We start from the raw sequence: 22,389 nt of genomic DNA on the forward strand, positions 1-22,389 counted from the left end.
CTGGTGAATAGAAGAATTTTGTTTAAGACTTTTTGGTCTGCATATTCTCTCTTTCTTCTGAGTGGCTGGGTTCTTTCTGGATTCATACTAATTTTGTGTTCAAATGAACCAAATAATTGGCTTTCCACTTCTGCCCCTTCATATAATAGGAATCAGTTTTGCAAAATAGAGTGAGAAACTGCAGTACCACCCCCCTCCTCCCTCTTTCCTCACTTCTACTTACTACCTTCGACTTTTAGTGGTTGAGGGTGTTTCTGTAGGCCACGGAAGGGAAACCACAGACTGTTGGAAGACCATATATCATGACTTAAAGATTTTTTACCGTATCAAGCTGCTGTCGGCCAGGTGAAGACTCCTCCGGTTTTCTTTATTTGCCCTCTGAGAATCTTGCCTCCCCCTTAGCACACTGATAGGTACAGTCCTGTTGATGGGATTCACGATAACCGCCATTGAAGACTCAGACACTGTTTTCTTATCACCAACATAGGAGCGAACAAGAGCGGGAATGTTGTTAAATTGGTCTTGCTCCAGCTGGTAAAGAACCCGGGAGATGCCTTGACGTGGACGCAGGGTGACGGCGATGATCTTAAAGTGGAGGACCTGCATGGAGCTGACACAACTCAGGACATAGTCTCCAGGGGAGGAGAGTGAGTCACGGATTAAGAAATCTCCATCTGTCTGCAGAAGTTTCTCTGCCTCCTGTGGGCAAAAGGAACAATCTCAAATTTTAACCATTTACTGGGAGGCAGGGTGTAGTTTTGATAGTTTCCTTGATTTTTAAATATAGATGTAGCAGTGCTAATGCTGAGCTGTGTATAACTTCGCACACACCACTAACTGGCAGTTTCCTGCATACACTCTGAATTATCAGCAAGCTGCTAATCAGTGGTGGGGGAGGGGTTACATAGATTAACCTGACTGGTCTGCAAGTGATATGTAGTCCTGTTTTTATCTCCTGCTAATGAAATACTGATTATATTGAAACTACAGCACACAGTCTAATGAGTAACACATCCCTGTAATCAGGATCTTGTGCTCTATATTATACTATTATACCACACTCAAATTAAAAGCAAAAAAAAACAAAAAAAACCCCAATGATGAATTGGGACATAAGTGCTCTGATTAATTATATTCTTTGCACCTTAAAAAAGGTAAAATAGTTCTAACAGTGACTATTTGTGGCTTATTTATAATTTAATTTGCACTTTATTTTAATTTAAGGTTATTCTCATCTCCAAGATCCCATCCCAATATGTAGTAGGTGTAATAATAATAATAATAATAATAATAATAATAATAATAATATTAGCAGATACCTCCAAATGGAAACGTGTAACGCTTGTGGCCGGTGCAGGGGCAGCAAGCAGGATTAGTGGACCCACTGGACGACAGGGAACACCCGTGCTTAGCCTTTAGTGGGATGGGTTTAACAAAGTGGCCAAAGGTGGGGTGACTGAGTCAGGCGGGTACGGACAGGAATGGTAGGGATGTCAGGGATAGACAGGTATGGGAAAACAGATACAAGAAACAGTCACAGGGATAACAGGGCAGGAGCTCAGGACCTAACAACTAGCTACTGTATGTAGCAAACTTACTGGCTAACTAAAGGTGTTGCGCAGGCACCTCCCCTAATGGGGGGATGCCTTAAATACACAATGTGTCTCAGCCACAGGTTGAGATGCATTTCCTGGAAATAGCGCGCCTGTCCTGCACGTCTTAGGTGCACTCTGGGGAACCCTGTGCAGGGCCCCGGAGGGTAGGAAGGCAGGCGAGCATGTGGAAGGTCGTGCGGCAGCAGGGGAGAATAGTACCTGGCCGGCGTGGTAAGTTGACATCTCTGCAGGGACGCCGACGCTACAGTACACCCCTTCTTTACGCCCCCTCTTCGCCAGGCCAGAAGGAGGTTTCTTCTCCTGCAACTTGTCTTCAGAGATGGAAAGTGAAGACATGGCCAATGGATGGGGAGGTCTGGAAGGCGGCTGATGGAGGGGCTCCTTCCTGGGCCCAGAAAGAAGACCACACCAACTTCCACAGTAGGCGTCACTGGAGCTTCAGGAACCACATATTTTTGCGGCCTTACGGGACATGCGTACATGAATGAAGTGTTCTCTATCTCCACAATACAAATACAGTCCCATAGCATGACAGTAGTCTGTACGTTGGTCCGACATCTTGAGATGGTCAATCTCCATGGGTTCAGGAGCAGGAGCGGCAACCAAAAACTGGGACAGCGGTGGCCTCTGGACGCAGGGAGCCAGATGTATAGATCCCCTATCATGCTTGACCTCCATGGATCGCTCCTGGAACCTAAGGTCGACCCTGGTAGCCAAGAAAATGAGTTCATCCAACGCAGCAGGAATATTACAGCCAGACAGTTTATCTTTAATTTTTCCAGAAAAGTCTTCCCAAAGGGGAGCCACCAGCGCCTGATTACTCCAGCCAAGTTCTGAAGGGAGAGTGCAGAATTGTACCGCAAACTAGCAGACAATCTGCACGCCCTGAAATAACTGCAGTAGGAAGGACGCAGCAGAGGCGACACAACCTAGTTCGTCGAAAACTTTCCTGAATACCTTAAGAAAGTCCAGGACGTGCAAGGTGACCGAATCTCTTCTTTCCCACAGCGGAGATTGATCCAAGAGAGAGCCTCCTTGCCGAGGACATCAGGAATGCCACTTTGGCCTGCTCCGAAAGGAACCGATGTGGCAAAAGTTCAAAGTGCAGGAAGTACTGATTGATGGAGCCTCGGCACTGCTTAGGATCGCCGTTAAATTGAGGTAGAGCAGACAAACAGGGAGAAGATTTTGCTGGTGTCGGAGCTGCACGCTGAATAGATGCCGAGTAACCAGCCAGGACCAGGTCGTTCAGACGGGTGTTGACAATAGGCAGATAGGACAGTATCTGCTTTTGCTGTTCCCTCATCTGCGACATCTCCTGATACAGCATTGGCAGCGAAAATGGTGGCAGAGTCAGCATAGTACATGACCTGCGCAAACTGTGACGCTTATAGCTGGTCTAAGGGCAGTGAGCGGCAGGTGACCCCCAGGACAGGTGACAGACTCTGGTATAGATGGGTACAAGGGTGACTGAGGTAGTTGGGTACAGACCGGAATGGTGGGCACGTCAGGAACAGACAGGTATGGGAAAGCAGGTACAGGAAGCTGACACAGGGATAACAGGGCAGGAGCTCAGGACCTGACAACTACTTAGGTAGCAGACTGACTGACTAACTAAAGATGTTGCGCAGGCACCTTCCCTAATGGGAGGATGCCTTAAAAACACAGTGTCTCCCAGCCATATGCTGAGAGGCATTTCCTGGGAATAGCGTGCCTGCCCTTTAAGAGGATGGTCGGTGTGCGCGTGCACGTCTTAGCTGCACTCCCTAGAACCCTGTGCAGCATGTACAGGTTCCGGGTGGGGACGAAGACAGGAGTGCACATGGAAGGCTGCAAAGAAACAGGGGAGAATGGGGTCCGGCCGGGGCGGCCAGTAAGTCAAAATGTAGTATAGTATTCCTGATAGTAGTAGTATCCCTGATTAGCTAAGTCACTTAACCTGTGAGTAGGGCATTCTAGCTTAGGTATCCATGGTTAAGACCACAAGCAACTAAAGGCCCAGTCACACACAACGACTTACCAGCGATCCTGACAACGATACGACCTGATAAGGATCACTGGTAAGTCGCTGTGAGGTCGCTGGTGAGATGTCACACAGTCAGGCCTTACCAACGACGCAGTAACGATCAGCGACCTGTATAACGATCTCGGCGGGCGTTGGGACTGTGTTAGGAGGTCCTTGGTAGGTGTTAAACACAGCGATGCGTCCTGCCCAGCAGGACATTGCCTTTGAAGAAAATGGTCCGGACTATTCGGCAACGACTAGCGATCTCACAGCAGGGGCCTGATCGCTGGTAGGTGTCACACATAACGAGATCGCTGGCAAGATCGTTACTGTGTCACAGAGACTGTGACTCAGCAACGATCTCGTTAGCGATCTCGTTGTGTGTGACGGGGCCTTAACTGTCACTATATGAGTGGTCATAACCATGGGTACATTAGTAATGCCCTGCACATGAGGTAAGAGACATGACTAATCAAGAGAACTATACTAGATTTATAACTGGAGGTATTTGCTAATATTATTATTATTATTATCATTATTATTACACCTACTACATATTGGGTTAGGATCATGGAGATAGGAATAATCCTTTAACTTTGCTCGGATTTGTCAGTTTTCATTTTATTTGGCATTTTGGCCCTGGTTTTCTTTATCCCAATTCATAATCTGCAACTTTACGAAATGTTGCAACATTTTTGTGCAGCTACAGTCCAGTTAGCAATTGTATATAACAAACTGTTCAATTTTATTTTTGTGTTGTTGAAAATATTTTAAAATATCATGTGACTTCTTGCTCTAAAAATGTACAAAAATAGGTAAAAAGACAAAAAAAAAATCTTCATCAACCTGTGTGCACTATTTTAAAGAATTCGGTGCAGAAAACACCCAGACAGTACCACAAGATAAAAATAACAATACAGCGATATATTATGCCCCATAATACTCTAATGCCGCACCTTAACACAACCATAATATCGCAACTTAATATACAGTGAGAAGCAAAAGGGTAACAATGTGTTGAACGTTTGACTTTCAGGCTCCATGTTTTACCATCCACTACAGCTTTGAGCGTGAGACTACCGTCATTTTATAGACACTCATATTGGCTATCTCACACATAAAATGAAGGTAGTCTTATGCTCGAACCTGTAGAGGATGGTGAGATAGGGAGCCTGAAAGTAAAAAGTTCAAAACATTATTATCCTTTTGCTCATCAGTGTAACAACGTAATGCTACCAACATATAATGCAAAAAATGAATTATACTACATACGGTATTTTTCGGACTATAAGACGCACTCCCCCCCCCAAATGTTGGGGGAAAGTTGGGGGGTGCGTCTTATAGTCTGAATGTAGGGCTGCGGGGAATGAGGGTGCTGCAGTGGAGCGGGTCATCGGCGGCATGTGCAGGCAGCGCCTGCTGTGACCACCTGGGCCCGCTCATTTCATATGCACGCCCATCATCTCTCATCTGAAGCCAGCGCTGACAGGTGGGCGGGACGATGGGCGGGGGATGTGCGCATAATTAACAGCCGGCTCGCGTGATTACCCCTGGCAACTACAGCCTGGAGTGATCATGTGCGGCTGTATTCACTGCTCCCCGCGCATCATCAGCGCGGGGGGCAGTGAATAAATACGGTATACTCACCCATCACCGTTGAATGCAGCATCGCGATGTCCTCCTGGAGACTAGCAGTGCGCACAGCGATGACATCCATCCTGTGCTCACCGCTCTCTACACACATCAGCGGGCCAGCAGACAGGAAGACGAGCGATGCTGCAGGGAGTGAGGAAAGGTGAGTATAAACGTTTATTTTTTTTGTGTGCCACAGGATGCAGCCATATAGCAGGATGGGGTATATAGTAGGATGAGGGCATATACCAGGATGGCAGTATATACACCAGGATGGGGGTATATAGCAGGATGAGGGCATATACCAGGATGGCAGTATATACCAGGATGGAAGTATATACCAGGATGGGGGTATATACCAGGACAGCAGTATATAGCAGGATGGGGGTATATAGCAGGATGAGTAGCAAAAACTGCTGTGTGAATACTGACATGAAAAATCCAATAGCTATATGTAAGAGTGAAAATATGAAAAATGGAATCTGCATTACTGCCATGAACATATGAATAAAAAGAAATTTAGCTATTGAATTGATCAATACAACAGAGCCCCAACACTACGCCAAAGTATTTCTCTACGTTGGGGTCCCTAGCTTGTGTGTGTCCTCTCATGCAGTTAAAAAAAAACTTACTGTGTTGGGAAGCTGAGACCCAGGCTATATATGCGTATAATGTGGACTGGCAATAGGTGTGGTGGGGCCGGGTTCACAAACGAAAGACTACAAATCAATCAAGAAATAACGTCTGGAATACCATTCTGAGTCTGACCTGGGTGCAAAAACCTAAAAAATCTATACTTTATGGAGAGAAGGTATGCACACCAGTGACTATGTAAGGGGAATATATGAAAAGCAGAAACTGCTGTGTGAATACTGACATGAAAAAATCCAATAGCTATATGTAAGAATGAAAATATGAAAAATATTTTTTAATTGCATGAGAGGACACACACAAGCTAGGGACCCCAACGTAGAGAAATACTTTGGCGTAGTGTTGGGGCTCTATTGTATTGATCAATTCAAAAGCTAAATTTCTCTTTATTCATATGTTCATGGCAGTAATGCAGATTCCATTTTTCATATTTTCATTCTTACATATAGCTATTGGATTTTTTATGTCAATATTCACAGCAGTTTCTGCTTTTCATATATACCCTTACATAGTCACTGGCGTGCATACCTTCTCTCCATATAGTGTAGATTTTTTAGGTTTTTGCACCCAGTTCAGACTCAGAATGGTGTTCCAGACGTTATTTCTTGATTGGTATAGTAGGATGAGGGCATATACCAGGATGGCGCTATGTAGCAGGATGGGGGTATATACCAGGATAGCGGTATACAGCAGGATGAGGGCATATACCAGGATGGCAGTATATAGCAGGATGGGGATATATACCAGGATAGCAGTATATAGCAGGATAGGGATATATAGCAGGATGAGGGCATATACCAGGATGGCGCTATGTAGCAGGATGGGGGTATATACCAGGATAGCGGTATATAGCAGGATGAGGGCATATACCAGGATGGCAGTATATAGCAGGATGGGGATATATACCAGGATAGCAGTATATAGCAGGATAGGGGTATATAGCAGGATGAGGGCATATACCAGGATGACGCTATGTAGCAGGATGGGGGTCTATACCAGGGTGGCGGTATATAGCAGGATAGGGGTATATAGCAGGATGAGGGCATATACCAGGATGGCGCTATGTAGCAGGATGGGGGTCTATACCAGAGTGGCGGTATATAGCAGGATGGGGGTATTTATCAGGAAGGGAGCTATACCAGGATGAGGGACATATATACAAGGATGGGGATCATATACAAGGCAGGAGGACCATTACCAGGATGGGGTACCTTAGTACAGAATTTGGGGACATTACTCCCATAACAGTGTCAGCAGCAGATCCTCGGCCCATAACAGTGTGTCATGGCCACATTTTTTGCTTAAAATTTTATTTTTCTATTTTCCTTCTCTAAAACCAGGGTGCGTCTCATAGTCCGAAAAATACGGTAATACCACCATGCAGTGCCAATTAATACAAATTACATACAATATCTATCTGATCCACAATCCCAGTTATACCACATGGCTCCTGCATGATGCCATGTACTCACCTGTCTGGAGAGAGGTCCATGGTACCATGCATGACTCCGTAGGTCTTCACTGCTGAGCTTCAGCTCCTCCTCTAGCTCTTTCTTAAAAGCTTCTATTGGAGACGGCATCTTTCAATCTACGACATCAGAACCTCAGGAAATGTGGCAGCAGTCTTCTTTCCCTGATTTGTACATAGCATGAATCAATATATTTGGCTACTTGCACAGTTTTATAAAACCAAGCCTTGTTGTTGTGCAGCCCATCCCTTTGGCTCTTTATAAGGAAGGAATGATCTCCCTGGAGTTGGGATGGTCTCGGTCTAACATATGGAGACAATTGTACGGTAGTGTTAACATCCAATACTCTGCCCTGATAATTCTGTAATAAATATAGCTGTGGAAGTTGAGTTTTCTAGATACGAAGCTACAAATTCCTATAATATAAAATATAGAATATAAATATATATACTGCATAATATAAAAATATAACAATATTTGTATGTTGCAATTTTCATGTACATGTTCCATTATTGTTTTCAACAGATACACTGTATGCGTAAGCTCCCCCTAGTGGTGAGTGCAGGCAGGGAGAATTTTGTCAGTATGGCTCTGCAGGATATTTGGACCTTTGTGTAAAGGCTACTTTACACACTGCGATATCGGTCCCGATATCGCTAGTGTGGGTACCCGCCCCCATCTGTTGCGCGACACGGGCAAATCGCTGCCCGTGTCGCACAACAGCCGTCACACATACTTACCTGTCCGGCGACGTCACTGTGACGGGCGAACCGCCTCCTTTCTAAGGGGGCGGTCCGTGCGGCGTCACAGCGACGTCACTGAAGCGTCACTGAACCGCCGCCCAATAGCAGCGGAGGGGCGGAGATGAGCGGGACGTAACATCCCGCCCACCTCCTTCCTTCCTCATAGCGGCCGGGAGGCAGGTAAGGGGAGGTTCCTCGTTCCTGCGGTGTCACACGCAGCGATGTGTGCTGCCGCAGGAACGAGGAACAACTTCGTTACTGCTGCAGTAACGATTTTTAAGAATGGACCCCCATGTCGCCAATTAGCGATTTTGCACGTTTTTGCAACGATGCAAAATCGCTTATCGGTGTCACACGCAGCAACATCGCTAATGCGGCCGGATGTGCGTCACAAATTCCGTGACCCCAACGACTCCGCATTAGCGATATCGCAGCGTGCAAAGCCCGCTTTAGGATCACCTCCCGTCTTCTGCCTTCTGCTTCTTTCCGTTATAGACTCTTGTTTGCTTCCACTATGTCTTGCAGTAAGAATGTGGAAATTCTAGTTCTCTAATCTAATCAGTACAGATCTACAGGACTTTGGTTTAACTATTTAATCCCTGACATATTTTACATACTTAAAGAGATTTTCTTGAAATGTAAACACCCATGATGCATTTTAAAAATTAGAATTGGTGGGGACCCAACAGCCCCCCATATTCTGCAGAGTGATGGAGCCCGTTCATTACATACACATTGTCTCATCTGTGCGTGACTGTGTCTGACAGATCCCCACCTCCCAAAAGCTCAGGAATGTTAAGATCTCTGCTTGCTGTCAGTGAATGGGGAAACCAGGGTTTGTTACAATTGTACTATTTTTTTACATCTGCTCTACGGTTCCAGAGATTTGGGCCTTCTTTAAATCACTGCAAATTGTTATGGCCTTCAAGGGAGGCGTGGCTAACAGATAATCTGGGGGCGTGTCATTAGTCTGCTCTGCATAATTAGCATATTAGTCACGCCTCCTGGAAAGACCATAAAAATAGCACTAAATAAAAAAAGGCACATATCTCTGGAACCATATGGTGGATTTAGAGAAAAGGACAGAATACTCAGGGGGACAGAGGGGAAAATAAGAGAAAAAACTGGACACTTTTGAGCTGGTGACAAGTCTTCCTCTAGATACATTTTAGCCTTTATATGTAAATGCAAGTTTTCATTCACTGACTGCAAGAACAGACCTTGAAAGAGCTAAAGGTACCGTCACACTTTGCGACGCTCCAGCGATCCCACCAGCGATCTGACGTGGCAGAAATCGCTGGAGCGTCGCTACATGGTCGCTGGTGAGCTGTCAATCAGGCAGCTCTCCACAGCGATCAGAGATCAGCCACCAGTGACCCATGTAATGACGCTGTGCTTGGTAACCATAGTACACATCGGGTTACTAAGCAAAGCGCTTTGCTTATCGTTACCCGATGTGTACCTTGGCTACGTGTGCAGGGAGCCGGCTTCTAGAAGCTGCGGACGCTGGTAACCAAGGTAAATATCGGGTAACCAAGCAAAGCGCTTTGCTTGGTTACCCGATGTGTACCTTGGTTACCAGCGTCCGCAGAAGCAGGCTCCCTGCACATTCAGATCGTTGCTCTCTCGCTGTCAAACACAGCGATGTTCACAGCGGGAGAGCAACGACCAAAAAAATGGTCCAGTACATTCAGCAACAAAAAGCGACCTCACAGCAGGGGCCAGGTTGTTGCTGGATGTCACACACAGCAACATCGCTAGCAACATCGCTGCTACGTCACAAAAACCGTGACTGAGCAGCGATATCGCTAGCGATGTCGCTTAGTGAAACGTGGCCTTAAGGAATGAAATGCAAAGTACTGTATATTAGAAAGCTGCAGGACTTAATATATTTACTTACGATTGTATTGGCTTTTTAGATGCCAGCACAGCAGTTTATTCACCAGGCACTTTCCTTACTGCAGCCCCCCATCCGCTGCGTTTCTTGTATTTCAGGAATACATTGTGAGCCTCGGCTCCCGGACCAATGGTGGTAACATCGGGTGTCACGGTGCGGGGTGCTGGTGCGGGGTGCTGGTGCGGGGCGCAGCTCCTGCTGGTTTTAAAAAGCACATTCCATTGTCAGGCTCTTAATCATTAACCGTCAGAGATGGGGCGAGGAAATCACACCCCACTGACATCACAGGTGCGAGAGGCGGCAGCAAGCAAGTCCAGACACACAGCAAGGAATCTCAGGAGGAAAGGACATTCCTACAGAAAGCATCTGTCATAACACCCCAGTGTTCTCCCTGCACCCAGTGTCTAACCATGTGTTCCCCCTGCACCCCCAGTGTGTTCTCCCTGCACCCCCAGTGTGTTCCCCCTGCACCCTCAGTGTGTTCCCCCTGCACCCCCAGTGTGTTCCCCCTGCACCCCCAGTGTGTTCTCCCTGCACCCCCAGTGTGTTCTCCCTGCACCCCCAGTGTGTTCCCCTGCACCCTCAGTGTGTTCCCCCTGCACCCCCAGTGTGTTCTCCCTGCACCCCCAGTGTGTTCCCCCTGTACCCCCAGTGTGTTCTCCCTGCACCCCCAGTGTGTTCCCCCTGCACCCTCAGTGTGTTCCCTCCCACCCCCAGTGTTCTCCCTGCACCTCCAGTGTCATCCATGCACCCACAGTGTCATCCCTACACCCCAGTATCCTCCCTAGTGTCCTCCCTGCACCCCTAGTGTCCTCCCCAGTGTCAACCCTGCACCCCCAGTGTCCTCCCCAGTGTCAACCCTGCACCCCCAGTGTCCTCCCTGCACTACTAATGTCCTCCCCAGTGTCATCCCTGCATCCCCAGTGTCCTCCCTGCACCCCCAGTGTCATCCTTGTACTTCCAGTGTCCTCCCTGGACCCCTAGTGTGCTCTCCAGTGTCCTCCCTTGTGTCCTCCCTGCACCCCCAGTGTCCTCCCTGCACCCCCCCGTGTCCTCCCTGCACCCTCCAGTGTCCTCCCTGCCCCTGTCACCTCTGCATGTATTACAATCACTGCTCTATTAATAATAACATGTAAGAGGGTCACCACCTCCCGGCGGCCATGTTATCATGTGTCTGCTGTTCCCAATATTCAAGAACGTTCCAAGACTTTCTACTTTACCAACACAGAATGTTACAGATTTTTTTATTCCAATGACAGACATAGAAAACAAAAAAATCCAGCATCCAAAAGCTGCTAAAATCAGAAAAATGTATTCCACAAATACATATAAAACCAGCACATGGAATCCAAACACGATAAAGGAGAGATCTCTCAGGTTAGTGCAGACATAGATATACCGTATCACACTATCATGTGTTATACCGTCTACAAAGCTGCTGTATCTTAAGCTGGTGTCACACATAACGACGACGACAACGACGTCGCTGCTACGTCACCATTTTCTGTGACGTTGCAGCGACGTCCCGTCGCTGTCGCTGTGTGTGACATCCAGCAACGACCTGGCCCCTGCTGTGAGGTCGCCGGTCGTTGCTGAATGTCCAGCTTCATTTTTTGGTCGTCACTCTCCCGCTGTGACACACACATCGCTGTGTGTGACAGCGAGAGAGCGACGAAATGAAGCGATCAGGAGCCGGCACTGGCAGCTGCGGTAAGCTGTAACCAGCGTAAACATCGGGTAACCAAGGGAAGACCTTTCCCTGGTTACCCGATGTTTACGCTGGTTACCAGCCTCAGCTCTTGCTGACAGCGCCGGCTCCTGCACTGTGACATGTGGCTGCAGTATGCATCGGGTAATTAACCCGATGTATACTGTAGCAAGGAGAGCAAGGAGCCAGCGCTAAGCAGTGCGCGCGGCTCCCTGCTCTCTGCACTGTGACATGTAGCTGCAGCACACATCGGGTTAATTAACCCGATGTGTGCTGCAGGAGAGCAAGGAGCCAGCGCTAAGCGCGGCTCCCTGCTCTCTGAACTGTGACATGTAGCTGCAGCACACATCGGGTTAATTAACCCGATGTGTGCTGCAGGAGAGCAAGGAGCCAGCGCTAAGCGCGGCTCCCTGCTCTCTGAACATGTAGCACAGCGACCTTATGATCGCTGCTTCTGCTGTGTTTGACAGCTAAGCAGCGATCATAACAGCGACTTACAAGGTCGCTGTTACGTCACCGAAAATGGTGACGTAACAGCGACGTCGTTGTCGCTGTCGTTTAGTGTGACACCAGCTTTAAGCCCATCATAGGGGAAGCTATATAATCAGTATCTCAGCCTATCATGTGATTTTGTCTGCTCAGCTGTGTATCTAAGACCATGATGTGGGATACAATTTGCTGAGTATTTATCCCAGCCTATCATGTCTGATACTGTCTGCTGAGCTGCTGTATCTAAGCCCATTATGTGAGACACAATCTGCAGCCTATCCTGTAATGTTGTCTGATCAGCTGTGTATCTAAACCTATCATGTATGATACTGTGCTGTGGAGCTGTGGTATCTAAGCCTCTCTTGCATGATTCTTTCTGCTGAACTGTGTACCTTAGCCTATTATGTGTCAGATTGTCTGCTGTAGCTAAGCATATCATGTGTGATACAGTCTGCTGAGCTGCTGTGATCTAATCTGACAATGTATGGTACTGCCTACTGAGCTGTGTATCTAAAGGCTACTTTACACACTGCGATATCGGTCCCGATATCGCTAGTGTGGGTACCCGCCCCCATCTGTTGCGCGACACGGGCATATCGCTGCCCGTGCCGCACAACATCGCCCAGAGCCGTCACACATACTTACCTGTCCGGCGACGTCGCTGTGACGGGCGAACCGCCTCCTTTCTAAGGGGGCGGTCCATGCGGCGTCACAGCGACGTCACTGAAACGTCACTGAACCGCCGCCCAATCGCAGCGGAGGGGCGGAGATGAGCGGGACGTAACATCCCGCCCACCTCCTTCCTTCCGCATAGCGGCCGGGAGGCAGGTAGGGAGAGCTTCCTCGCTCCTGCGGCGTCACACGCAGCGATGTGTGCTGCCGCAGGAACGAGGAACAACCTCGTTACTGCTGAAGTAACGATAATTGGGAATGGACCCCCGTGTCGCCGATTAGCGATTTTTCACTGTTTTGCAACGATGCAAAATCGCTAATCGATGTCACACGCAACGGCATCGCTAATGCGGCCGGATGTGCGTCACGAATTCCGTGACCCCAACGACTCCGCATTAGCGATGTCGTAGCGTGTAAAGCCCGCTTAAGCCTATCATTTCTGATAGTGTGATACATCTAAGCCTATCATGTGTGATACTGTCTGGTAATTGTGTATCTAAGCTTATCATGTGTGATATTGTTTATTGAGCTGCTGAATGTAATGTTATCAAGTGTGATGTCTGCTGAGCCACTGTAACTAAAGGCCCCGTCACACTAAGCAACATCGCTAGCAACATCGCTGCTAACGAACAACTTTTGTGACGTTGCTAGCGATGTTGCTGTGTGTGACATCCAGCAACAACCTGGCCCCTGCTGTGAGGTCGTTGGTTGTTGCTGAATGTCCTGGGCCATTTTTTAGTTGTTGCTGTCCCGCTGTGAAGCACAGATCGCTGTGTGTGACAGCGACAGAGCAACAACTAAATGTGCAGTGAGCAGGAGCCGGCTTCTGCGGAGGCTGGTAACCAATGTAAACATCGGGTAACCAAGAAGCCCTGTCCTTGGTTACCCGATATTTACCTTTGATACCAGCCTCCTCCGCTCTCACTGTCAGTGCCGGCTCCTGCTCTGTGCACATGTAGCTGCAGCACACATCGGGTTAATTAACCCGATGTGTGCTGTAGCTAGGACAGCAGGGAGCCAGCGCTAAGCATTGTGCGCTGCTCCCTGCTCTGTGCACATGTAGCTGCAGCACACATCGGGTAATTAACCCGATGTGTGCTGTAACTAGGAGAGCAAGGAGCCAGCGCTTAGGGTACTTTCACACATCCGGACTTTTGCTCTGCGGCACAATACGGCGTTCTGCAGAAAAACCGCAACCGGCTTTTGTAACGCCGATTGCGGTTTTTTTTTGCATTGACTTACATTAGTGCCGCATTGTGCCGTAGGGGCTTGCGTTCGGTCCGGTTTTTGCCGCATGCGGCAGATTTAGCCGATGCGGCGGCCGGATCGAACGTACCCTGCAACGTTTTTTGCTCCGGCAAAAAACACCGCATCGCGCCGCATCCGGCCGCTGCGGCGCATTTTTCAATGCATCCCTATGGAGGCCGGATGCGGCGCGATGCGGAAAAAACCGCATCCGGTCGCCGCATGCGGTATTTTCCACTGCGCATGCTCAGTAGCATGCCGCAACCGGAAAAAACCGGACCGGCCGCATGTAAAAACTTATGCAAAGGATGCGGTGTTTTCACCGCATCCGTTGCATAGTTTTCACAGCCGGATTGAGCCGCAGGGCTCAAACCGGATGTGTGAAAGTAGCCTAAGCATTGTGCGCTGCTCCCTGCTCTCTGCACGTGTAGCTACAGCACACATCGGGAAATTAACCCCATGTGTGCTGTAACTAGGAGAGCAGGGAGCCAGCGCTAAGCAGTGTGCGCTGCTCCCTGCTCTGTGCACATGTAGCTGCAGCACACATCCTGTAATTAACCTGATGTGTGCTGTAACTAGGAGAGCAGGGAGCCAGCACTCAGTGTTCGCTGCTCCCTGCTCTCTGCACTTGTAGCTCCGTGCGGTGGTAACCAAGGTAAATATCGGGTTGGTTACCCGATATTTACCTTAGTTACCAAGCGCAGCATCTTCCACGCGGCGCTGGGGGCTTGTCACTGGTTGCTGGTGAGCTCACCAGCAACTTGTGTAGCCACGCTCCAGCGATCCCTGCCAGGTCAGGTTGCTGGTGGGATCGCTGGAGCGTTGCAGTGTGACATCTCACCAGCAACCTCCTAGCAACTTACCAGCGATCCCTATCGTTGTTGGGATCGCTGGTAAGTTGCTTAGTGTGACTGGACCTTAAGCCTACCATGTGTGATACTGTCTGCTGAACTCTGTATCTAAGCCTACCATGTGTGATACTGCTTGCTGAACTCTGTATCTAAGCCTACTATGTGTGATACTGTCTGCTGAACTGTGTATCTAAGCCTACCATGTGTGATATTGTCTGCTGAACTGTGCATCTAAGCCTACCATGTGTGATACTGTCTGCTGAACTCTGTATCTAAGCCTACCATGTGTGATACTGTCTGCTGAACTCTGTATCTAAGCCTACCATGTGTGATACTGTCTGCTGAACTCTGTATCTAAGCCTACTATGTGTGATACTGTCTGCTGAATTTTGTATCTAAGCCTACTATGTGTGATACTGTCTGCTGAACTCTGTATCGAAGCCTACTATGTGTGATACTGTCTGCTGAACTTTGTATCTAAGCCTACTATGTGTGATACTGTCTGCTGAACTTTGTATCTAAGCCTACCATGTGTGATACTGTCTGCTGAACTGTGTATCTAAGCCTACCATGTGTGATGCTGTCTGCTGAACTTTGTATCTAAGCCTACCATGTGTGATACTGTCTGCTGAACTTTGTATCTAAGCCTACCATGTGTGATACTGTCTGCTGAACTTTGTATCTAAGCCTACCATGTGTGATACTGTCTGCTGAACTCTGTATCTAAGCCTACCATGTGTGATACTGTCTGCTGAACTGTGTATCTAAGCCTACTATGTGTGATGCTGTCTGCTGAACTGTGTATCTAATCCTGCCATGTGTGAAACTTTCTGCTGAACTGTGTATCTAACCACACATGCGTGATATCTGCTGGGTGGGGGTATCTAAGCCCCTGGTATGTGATACCCTCCCCTGCACACGCTTCAGAGCTGTAATCCCAGTGCTGGAGGCTGGGGAATATTACTGTAGCCTCAGGTGGCAGCGCAGGAATTCAGCAGTTTATTCTTAAAGCTACAGTACATGGTGCAGCTCGGTGACATGAGGCGTGTGCTGTCTGTCAGTGTCTGTGCACACCATTAGATGGGGCATTTGGGTGAAAGTGATAACACATGGCAAGCATACTATAGTAAATGAGATTCCATTGGCTACATAACTAAGAGGCGGCAATATGACTGCCATAATCTTATATGTAGAGGATTAAACATCAGCTACTTACACGCATAGATTTCTGTCGTCTTATCGGTTGTAGAACCACAAGTGCCAGAATACCCCACCATATATTCTTATAAAACATGAAGCCTGCCAACAAGGCTTCATCAGGCATCTAAAAGCCTTAGAAGTAAAAAAGCCATGTGGCACCTTACCCAACTGCTCGGTACTACAAGTCTCAGCATGTACAGAGGGCATAATGAGGCTTGTAGTTCTACATCAGCCAGTAGGGGTTATATCTAAGGTATCTAGAACAATGCCATGGAGTGTGCAGACCCCCACCTCATACTCTACATCTCACCTACCCCAAAGATCTTGTCCTGTGAGGTGCCTCCTGTGCAGGCGATGGTGAGCAGTGCCCGAGCCGTGCATACTCTGCACTGACAACAACAAGCCCTCCCTTTCCTGGACGCCTTCCTGACTTTCTCATTAGGAATGCGGGTGGCTGGACCATCCCTGGCCACACAATGACTGAGCCCGCAGCATCTGCCATCAGGTGGGCGCACCCCACTGTCCTACCTCAGCCGGATCCAGGATTATTCACAGTCATGGGGAAATCTGTGTCACTGTGTACATACATTACATTACTGATCCTGACTCTGAGTTATATCCTGTATTATACTCCAGAGCTGCACTCACTATTCTGCTGGTGGAGTCACTGTGTATATACATTACATTACTTATCCTGGACTGATCCTGAGTTACATCCTTATAATACTCCAGAGCTGCACTCACTATTCTGCTGGTGGAGTCACTGTGTACATACATTATATTACTTATCCTGTACTGATCCTGAGTTACATCCTGTATTATACTCTAGAGCTGCACTCACTATTCTGCTGGTGCAGTCACTGTGTACATACATTACTTATCCTGTACTGATCCTGAGTTACATCCTGTATTATACTCCAGAGCTGCACTCTCTATTCTGCTGGTGGAGTCACGGTATACATACATTACATTACTTATCCTGTACTGATCCTGAGTTATATCCTGTATTATACTCCAGAGCTGCACTTACTATTCTGCAGCTGGAGTCACTGTGTACATACCGTACATTACATTACTTAGCTTATACTAATCCTGAGATACATCCTGTATTTTACTTAAGAGCTGCACTCACTATTCTGCTGTTGGAGTTATGCACATGTGTGTCGCCCAGGGTTATGGGGTACTCGGTCCTGGGCGGTGTATAACTGGAGAATGTCACTTTGGTGGCCGTTGCCCGGTACCGTGCCGTGGGTGCTTTTTGAAAAGGGGTTTTATTTACAGGGGATTTGAATAATGTTCACACGTGACGCCACTTGCGGTTTGCGGCTATGTGGATGGAGCCGCCGCTGCACAGTTTTCACTACTGGGGCTGGTGTTAATGGCAGCCTGGATGTGAGACCCTCCGCAAGCAGGGCCAGGCCACAGAGGGTAGGTGTAATGACGGGTGTCGGAAGAAGGTAGGTGTGAAGATGTAATTTACCCTCTCACTGTATATGCTGTGATACTATGTCATGATATGCATATTTCCCTGGTTGTATAAGTTGTAATTCATGTATTTCCTTGGGGGAGCTACTGGTCTCAATGTGTCTCTCTCATACAATTGTAGTCTTGGCATCTAATGTGATTATGTAAATAGCCTGTCCTCTTCTTTCCAGAGTTGTGTATCTAAGCTGTAATTGCATTGGCCAGTGAAGGAATAGTCATTGTTCTGCACAGCAGGGGATCCCTTCATCTACTGTGGCTGGCAGACATATTGGAGCCCTGTGATGGACCAAACCATTGATGATAGGATGTGTGACCCCCACCCCCTGAACATGGTGGGCTGGTCAAGGAGCACAGACAATGCTTTTCCCTTTTTGTAACTTCAGAGTGAGCTGAAACTTGAAGAGAGCAGGAGCCCCAGCCTGGGTGGCTGTGGACACGGATGGAGCTAGGCCTGTGTGGCGGCCCGTGGGATTGTGTGGAACTCTTTGGACTACTGTAAGGACGATTGCTTTGTTATCCGGTCCGAGGATTGTCGGGAAGGGCCCCCGAATCTGTTTTACGTGGACTTATCGTGTGCTGTTCTTGTATTCATGTTAATAAACCTGTTGGATCGTCCCTCGGCCTCGTCCATCCTTTGCTCTGTTGTACACCCCCGTCACAGTAGGCCACACAAGGGTTTCAGTGTAACTGGTTCTTTTTACTCACTGCAAGCTGGTAATGGTCACCCGAGGCTGGCTGGTCTTAACCGCAGGTCCCCTTAGTCCCAGTGCCGGTTTAGTGACCTGGTGGCTTCTTTCCGCTGCACCTGTCTTTAGTTGGTGGGTCCTCGTGGAGTAGAGCGGCTGGGGGTCCCCTCCTGGTTGTGTTCTTCAGCAGTCCGTATGACAGTAGCTGAACTCTGTGGGGTTGGAGTCTCTGGTACTGTCCCTGGTTCTCCCTTTGTTACTGAGTCCCAAACTTCATGGTCAGTGAGGTCCTTGATGGTCCCCTCACTGTGTAGATTTTATCAGGTCTGCCTGGAGCTTTTGCCTGACCTAGGATTCTGTACCCCGTTGGTGTGTAGTTCCAGGAGCACTCCACCATACTCCACCGGCAGCTAACCGCCTGGGCCCTCAGGTCACTGTCAGGGCCGGATTATAGGTGGGGCAGGCGGGGCTTCAGCCCCGGGGCCCCCACCAAAAGAGCTTCCAAGGGGGCCCCCACCACCAGGGCCATACTTGCCACCCGTCAGCAATTTTTTTTTTCTTTTCTTCACACCCGCTCCCCCTCCGTTAAGACAGTCTAAATCAGCTGTGTTTTCGGGGGGGGGGGGGGGGGGCACCTACATTTATTTGTATCTGTGTCTCTAAGACGCAAAAACAAGCTGCGGGCACAGGACGCTGATTGACCTCGGAAGTACCATCGCCTGTACTTCCGGGGTCAGAGGTGTGCCTGCTCCCTGCTTTGCTGCGGCGTCCAATGCTGCAGACGTCACAGCAGGACGTCACAGCAGGACGCCGCCGCGGAGAAGACCCACGCGCGCGGCCGGCTGCGGAGGAGAGGACCCACGCGCGCGGCCGGCTGGCCGGCCGCGGAGGAGAGGACCCACGCGCGCGGCTGGCCGGCCGCGGAGGAGAGGACCCACGCGCGCGGCTGGCCGGCTGGCCGGCCGCGGAGGAGAGGACCCACGCGCGCGGCTGGCCGGCCGCGGAGGAGAGGACCCACGCGCGCGGCTGGCCGGCCGCGGAGGAGAGGACCCACGCGCGCGGCCGGCCGAGGAGAAGACCCACGCCGCGGCCAGGAGAGGAGACTAACCGGAGCAGGAGAATGGCCGCGGCACCGGAACAGCAGCAGGAGGATGGCGGCCTATACCGGAGCAGCAGGAGGATGGCATCAGAGCAGGTAGGGACAGAGCTGAAGAAAGATGTGTGGTGTGATGCAGAGCTGTGTGTGTCTGTGTGTGAAGCAGAGCTGTGTGTGTCTGTGTGTGAAGCAGAGCTGTGTGTGTCTGTGTGTGAAGCAGAGCTGTGTGTGTGTGTGTCTGTGTGTGAAGAAGAGCTGTGTGTGAAGCAGAGCTGAAGAAATGTGTGGTGTGAAGCAGAGCTGTGTGTGTGTCTGTGTGTGAAGCAGAGCTGTGTGAGAGTGTGTGTGAAAGAGAGCTGTGTGTGTGAAGCAGAGCTATGTGTGTGTGTGAAGCAGAGCTGAAGAAATATGTGTGGTGTGAAGCAGAGCTGTGTGTGTGTCTGTGTGTGAAGCAGAGCTGTGTGTGTGTGTGTGTGAAAGAGAGCTGTGTGTGTGAAGCAGAGCTGTGTGTGAAGCAGAGCTGAAGAAATATGTGTGGTGTGAAGCAGAGCTGTGTGTGTGTGTGTCTGTGTGTGAAGCAGAGCTGTGTGTGAAGCAGAGCTGAAGAAATATGTGTGGTGTGAAGTAGAGCTGTGTGTGTGTGTGTCTGTGTGTGAAGCAGAGCTGTGTGTGAGTGTGTGTGAAAGAGAGCTGTGTGTGTGTGTGTGAAGCAGAGCTGAAGAAATGTGTGGTGTGAAGCAGAGCTGTGTGTGTGTCTGTGTGTGAAGCAGAGCTGTGTGTGTGTCTGTGTGTGAAGCAGAGCTGTGTGTGTGTCTGTGTGTGAAGCAGAGCTGTGTGTGTGTCTGTGTGTGAAGCAGAGCTGTGTGTGTGTGTGTGAGAGAAGCAGAGCTGAAGAAAGATGTGGGGTGTGAAGCAGAGCTGTGTGTGTGTGAGAGAAGCAGAGCTGAAGAAAGATGTGTGGTGTGAAGCAGAGCTGTGTGTGTGTGTCTGTGTGTGAAGCAGAGCTGTGTGTGAGTGTGTGTGAAAGAGAGCTGTGTGTGTGTGTGAAGCAGAGCTGAAGAAATGTGTGGTGTGAAGCAGAGCTGTGTGTGTGTCTGTGTGTGAAGCAGAGCTGTGTGTGTGTCTGTGTGTGAAGCAGAGCTGTGTGTGTCTGTGTGTGAAGCAGAGCTGTGTGTGTGTGAGAGAAGCAGAGCTGAAGAAAGATGTGGGGTGTGAAGCAGAGCTGTGTGTGTGTGAGAGAAGCAGAGCTGAAGAAAGATGTGTGGTGTGAAGCAGAGCTGTGTGTGTGTGTGTGTGAAGCAGAGCTGAAGAAACATGTGTGGTGTGAAGCAGAGCTGTGTGTGTGTGTGAAGCAGAGCTGAAGAAAGATGTGTGGTGTGAAGCAGAGCTGTGTGTGAAGCAGAGCTGAAGAAAGATGTGTGGTGTGAAGCAGAGCTGTGTGTGAAGCAGAGCTGAAGAAAGATGTGTGGTGTGAAGCAAAGCTGTGTGTGTGTGTGTGTGTGAAGCAGAGCTGAAGAAAGATGTGTGGTGTGAAGCAGAGCTGTGTGTGTGTGTGTGTGTGAAGCAGAGCTGAAGAAAGATGTGTGGTGTGAAGCAGAGCTGTGTGTGTGTCTGTGTGTGAAGCAGAGCTGTGTGTGTGTCTGTGTGTGAAGCAGAGCTGTGTGTGTGTCTGTGTGTGAAGCAGAGCTGTGTGTGTGTCTGTGTGTGAAGCAGAGCTGTGTGTGTGTGTGTGAGAGAAGCAGAGCTGAAGAAAGATGTGGGGTGTGAAGCAGAGCTGTGTGTGTGTGAGAGAAGCAGAGCTGAAGAAAGATGTGTGGTGTGAAGCAGAGCTGTGTGTGTGTGTCTGTGTGTGAAGCAGAGCTGTGTGTGAGTGTGTGTGAAAGAGAGCTGTGTGTGTGTGTGAAGCAGAGCTGAAGAAATGTGTGGTGTGAAGCAGAGCTGTGTGTGTGTCTGTGTGTGAAGCAGAGCTGTGTGTGTGTCTGTGTGTGAAGCAGAGCTGTGTGTGTCTGTGTGTGAAGCAGAGCTGTGTGTGTGTGAGAGAAGCAGAGCTGAAGAAAGATGTGGGGTGTGAAGCAGAGCTGTGTGTGTGTGAGAGAAGCAGAGTTGAAGAAAGATGTGTGGTGTGAAGCAGAGCTGTGTGTGTGTGTGTGTGAAGCAGAGCTGAAGAAAGATGTGTTGTGTGAAGCAGAGCTGTGTGTGTGTGTGAAGCAGAGCTGAAGAAAGATGTGTGGTGTGAAGCAGAGCTGTGTGTGAAGCAGAGCTGAAGAAAGATGTGTGGTGTGAAGCAGAGCTGTGTGTGAAGCAGAGCTGAAGAAAGATGTGTGGTGTGAAGCAAAGCTGTGTGTGTGTGTGTGTGTGTGTGTGTGAAGCAGAGCTGAAGAAAGATGTGTGGTGTGAAGCAGAGCTGTGTGTGTGTGTGTGTGTGTGAAGCAGAGCTGAAGAAAGATGTGTGGTGTGAAGCAGAGCTGTGTGTGTGTGTGTGAAGCAGAGCTGAAGAAAGATGTGTGGTGTGAAGCAGAGCTGTGTGTGAAGCAGAGCTGAAGAAAGATTTGTGGTGTGAAGCAGAGCTGTGTGTGTGTGTGAAGCAGAGCTGAAGAAAGATGTGTGGTGTGAAGCAGAGCTGTGTGTGTGAAGCAGAGCTGTGTGTGTGAAGCAGAGCTGTGTGTGTGAAGCAGAGCTGTGTGTGTGTATATATGAATCAGAGCAGTCTATGCGGCACCCCAGAACTATATGGGTCCCCCAGAGCGCTAAGCCACCCATCCCAGTAATGTGTACGCCACCAGAGCGGTTTGCCACTCCAGTAACGTCTATGCCCCCCCCAGTAATGTCTATGCCCCCTGCCCCTCCTGTAATGTATTTATTGTAGGCCCCAGCCCCTCCTGTGATGTATATACAGCAGTGCTGTGTCAGTGTGCATGGTGTGCAGTCATGTCTGTTATTGATG

At 49.1% G+C, this 22,389-nt stretch overlaps 1 protein-coding gene across 2 annotated transcripts in view; it reads right to left on the reverse strand.

The window, feature by feature from the left end:
- Positions 1-16,563, reverse strand: part of LOC142311807 (breast cancer anti-estrogen resistance protein 3 homolog) — a 39,446-nt gene extending 22,883 nt beyond the window's left edge. Inside the window, exons 1-4 of one of the 2 annotated variants that reach the window (XM_075350560.1) lie at positions 16,493-16,563; positions 10,017-10,211; positions 7,377-7,537; positions 323-699 (exon numbers count right to left, since the gene is read on the reverse strand). In XM_075350560.1, the coding sequence (XP_075206675.1) occupies positions 323-699; positions 7,377-7,484 (485 nt within the window). In that variant the 5' untranslated portion in view covers positions 7,485-7,537; positions 10,017-10,211; positions 16,493-16,563. The remainder of the gene's footprint in view (positions 1-322; positions 700-7,376; positions 7,538-10,016; positions 10,212-16,492) is intronic. The other variant, XM_075350561.1, reaches the window with a different exon arrangement.
- Between the last annotated feature and the right edge of the window lie 5,826 nt (positions 16,564-22,389).

The sequence above is a fragment of the Anomaloglossus baeobatrachus genome, chromosome 5, assembly GCF_048569485.1.
Source record: "Anomaloglossus baeobatrachus isolate aAnoBae1 chromosome 5, aAnoBae1.hap1, whole genome shotgun sequence".
NCBI classification, from domain to species: Eukaryota; Metazoa; Chordata; class Amphibia; order Anura; family Aromobatidae; genus Anomaloglossus; species Anomaloglossus baeobatrachus.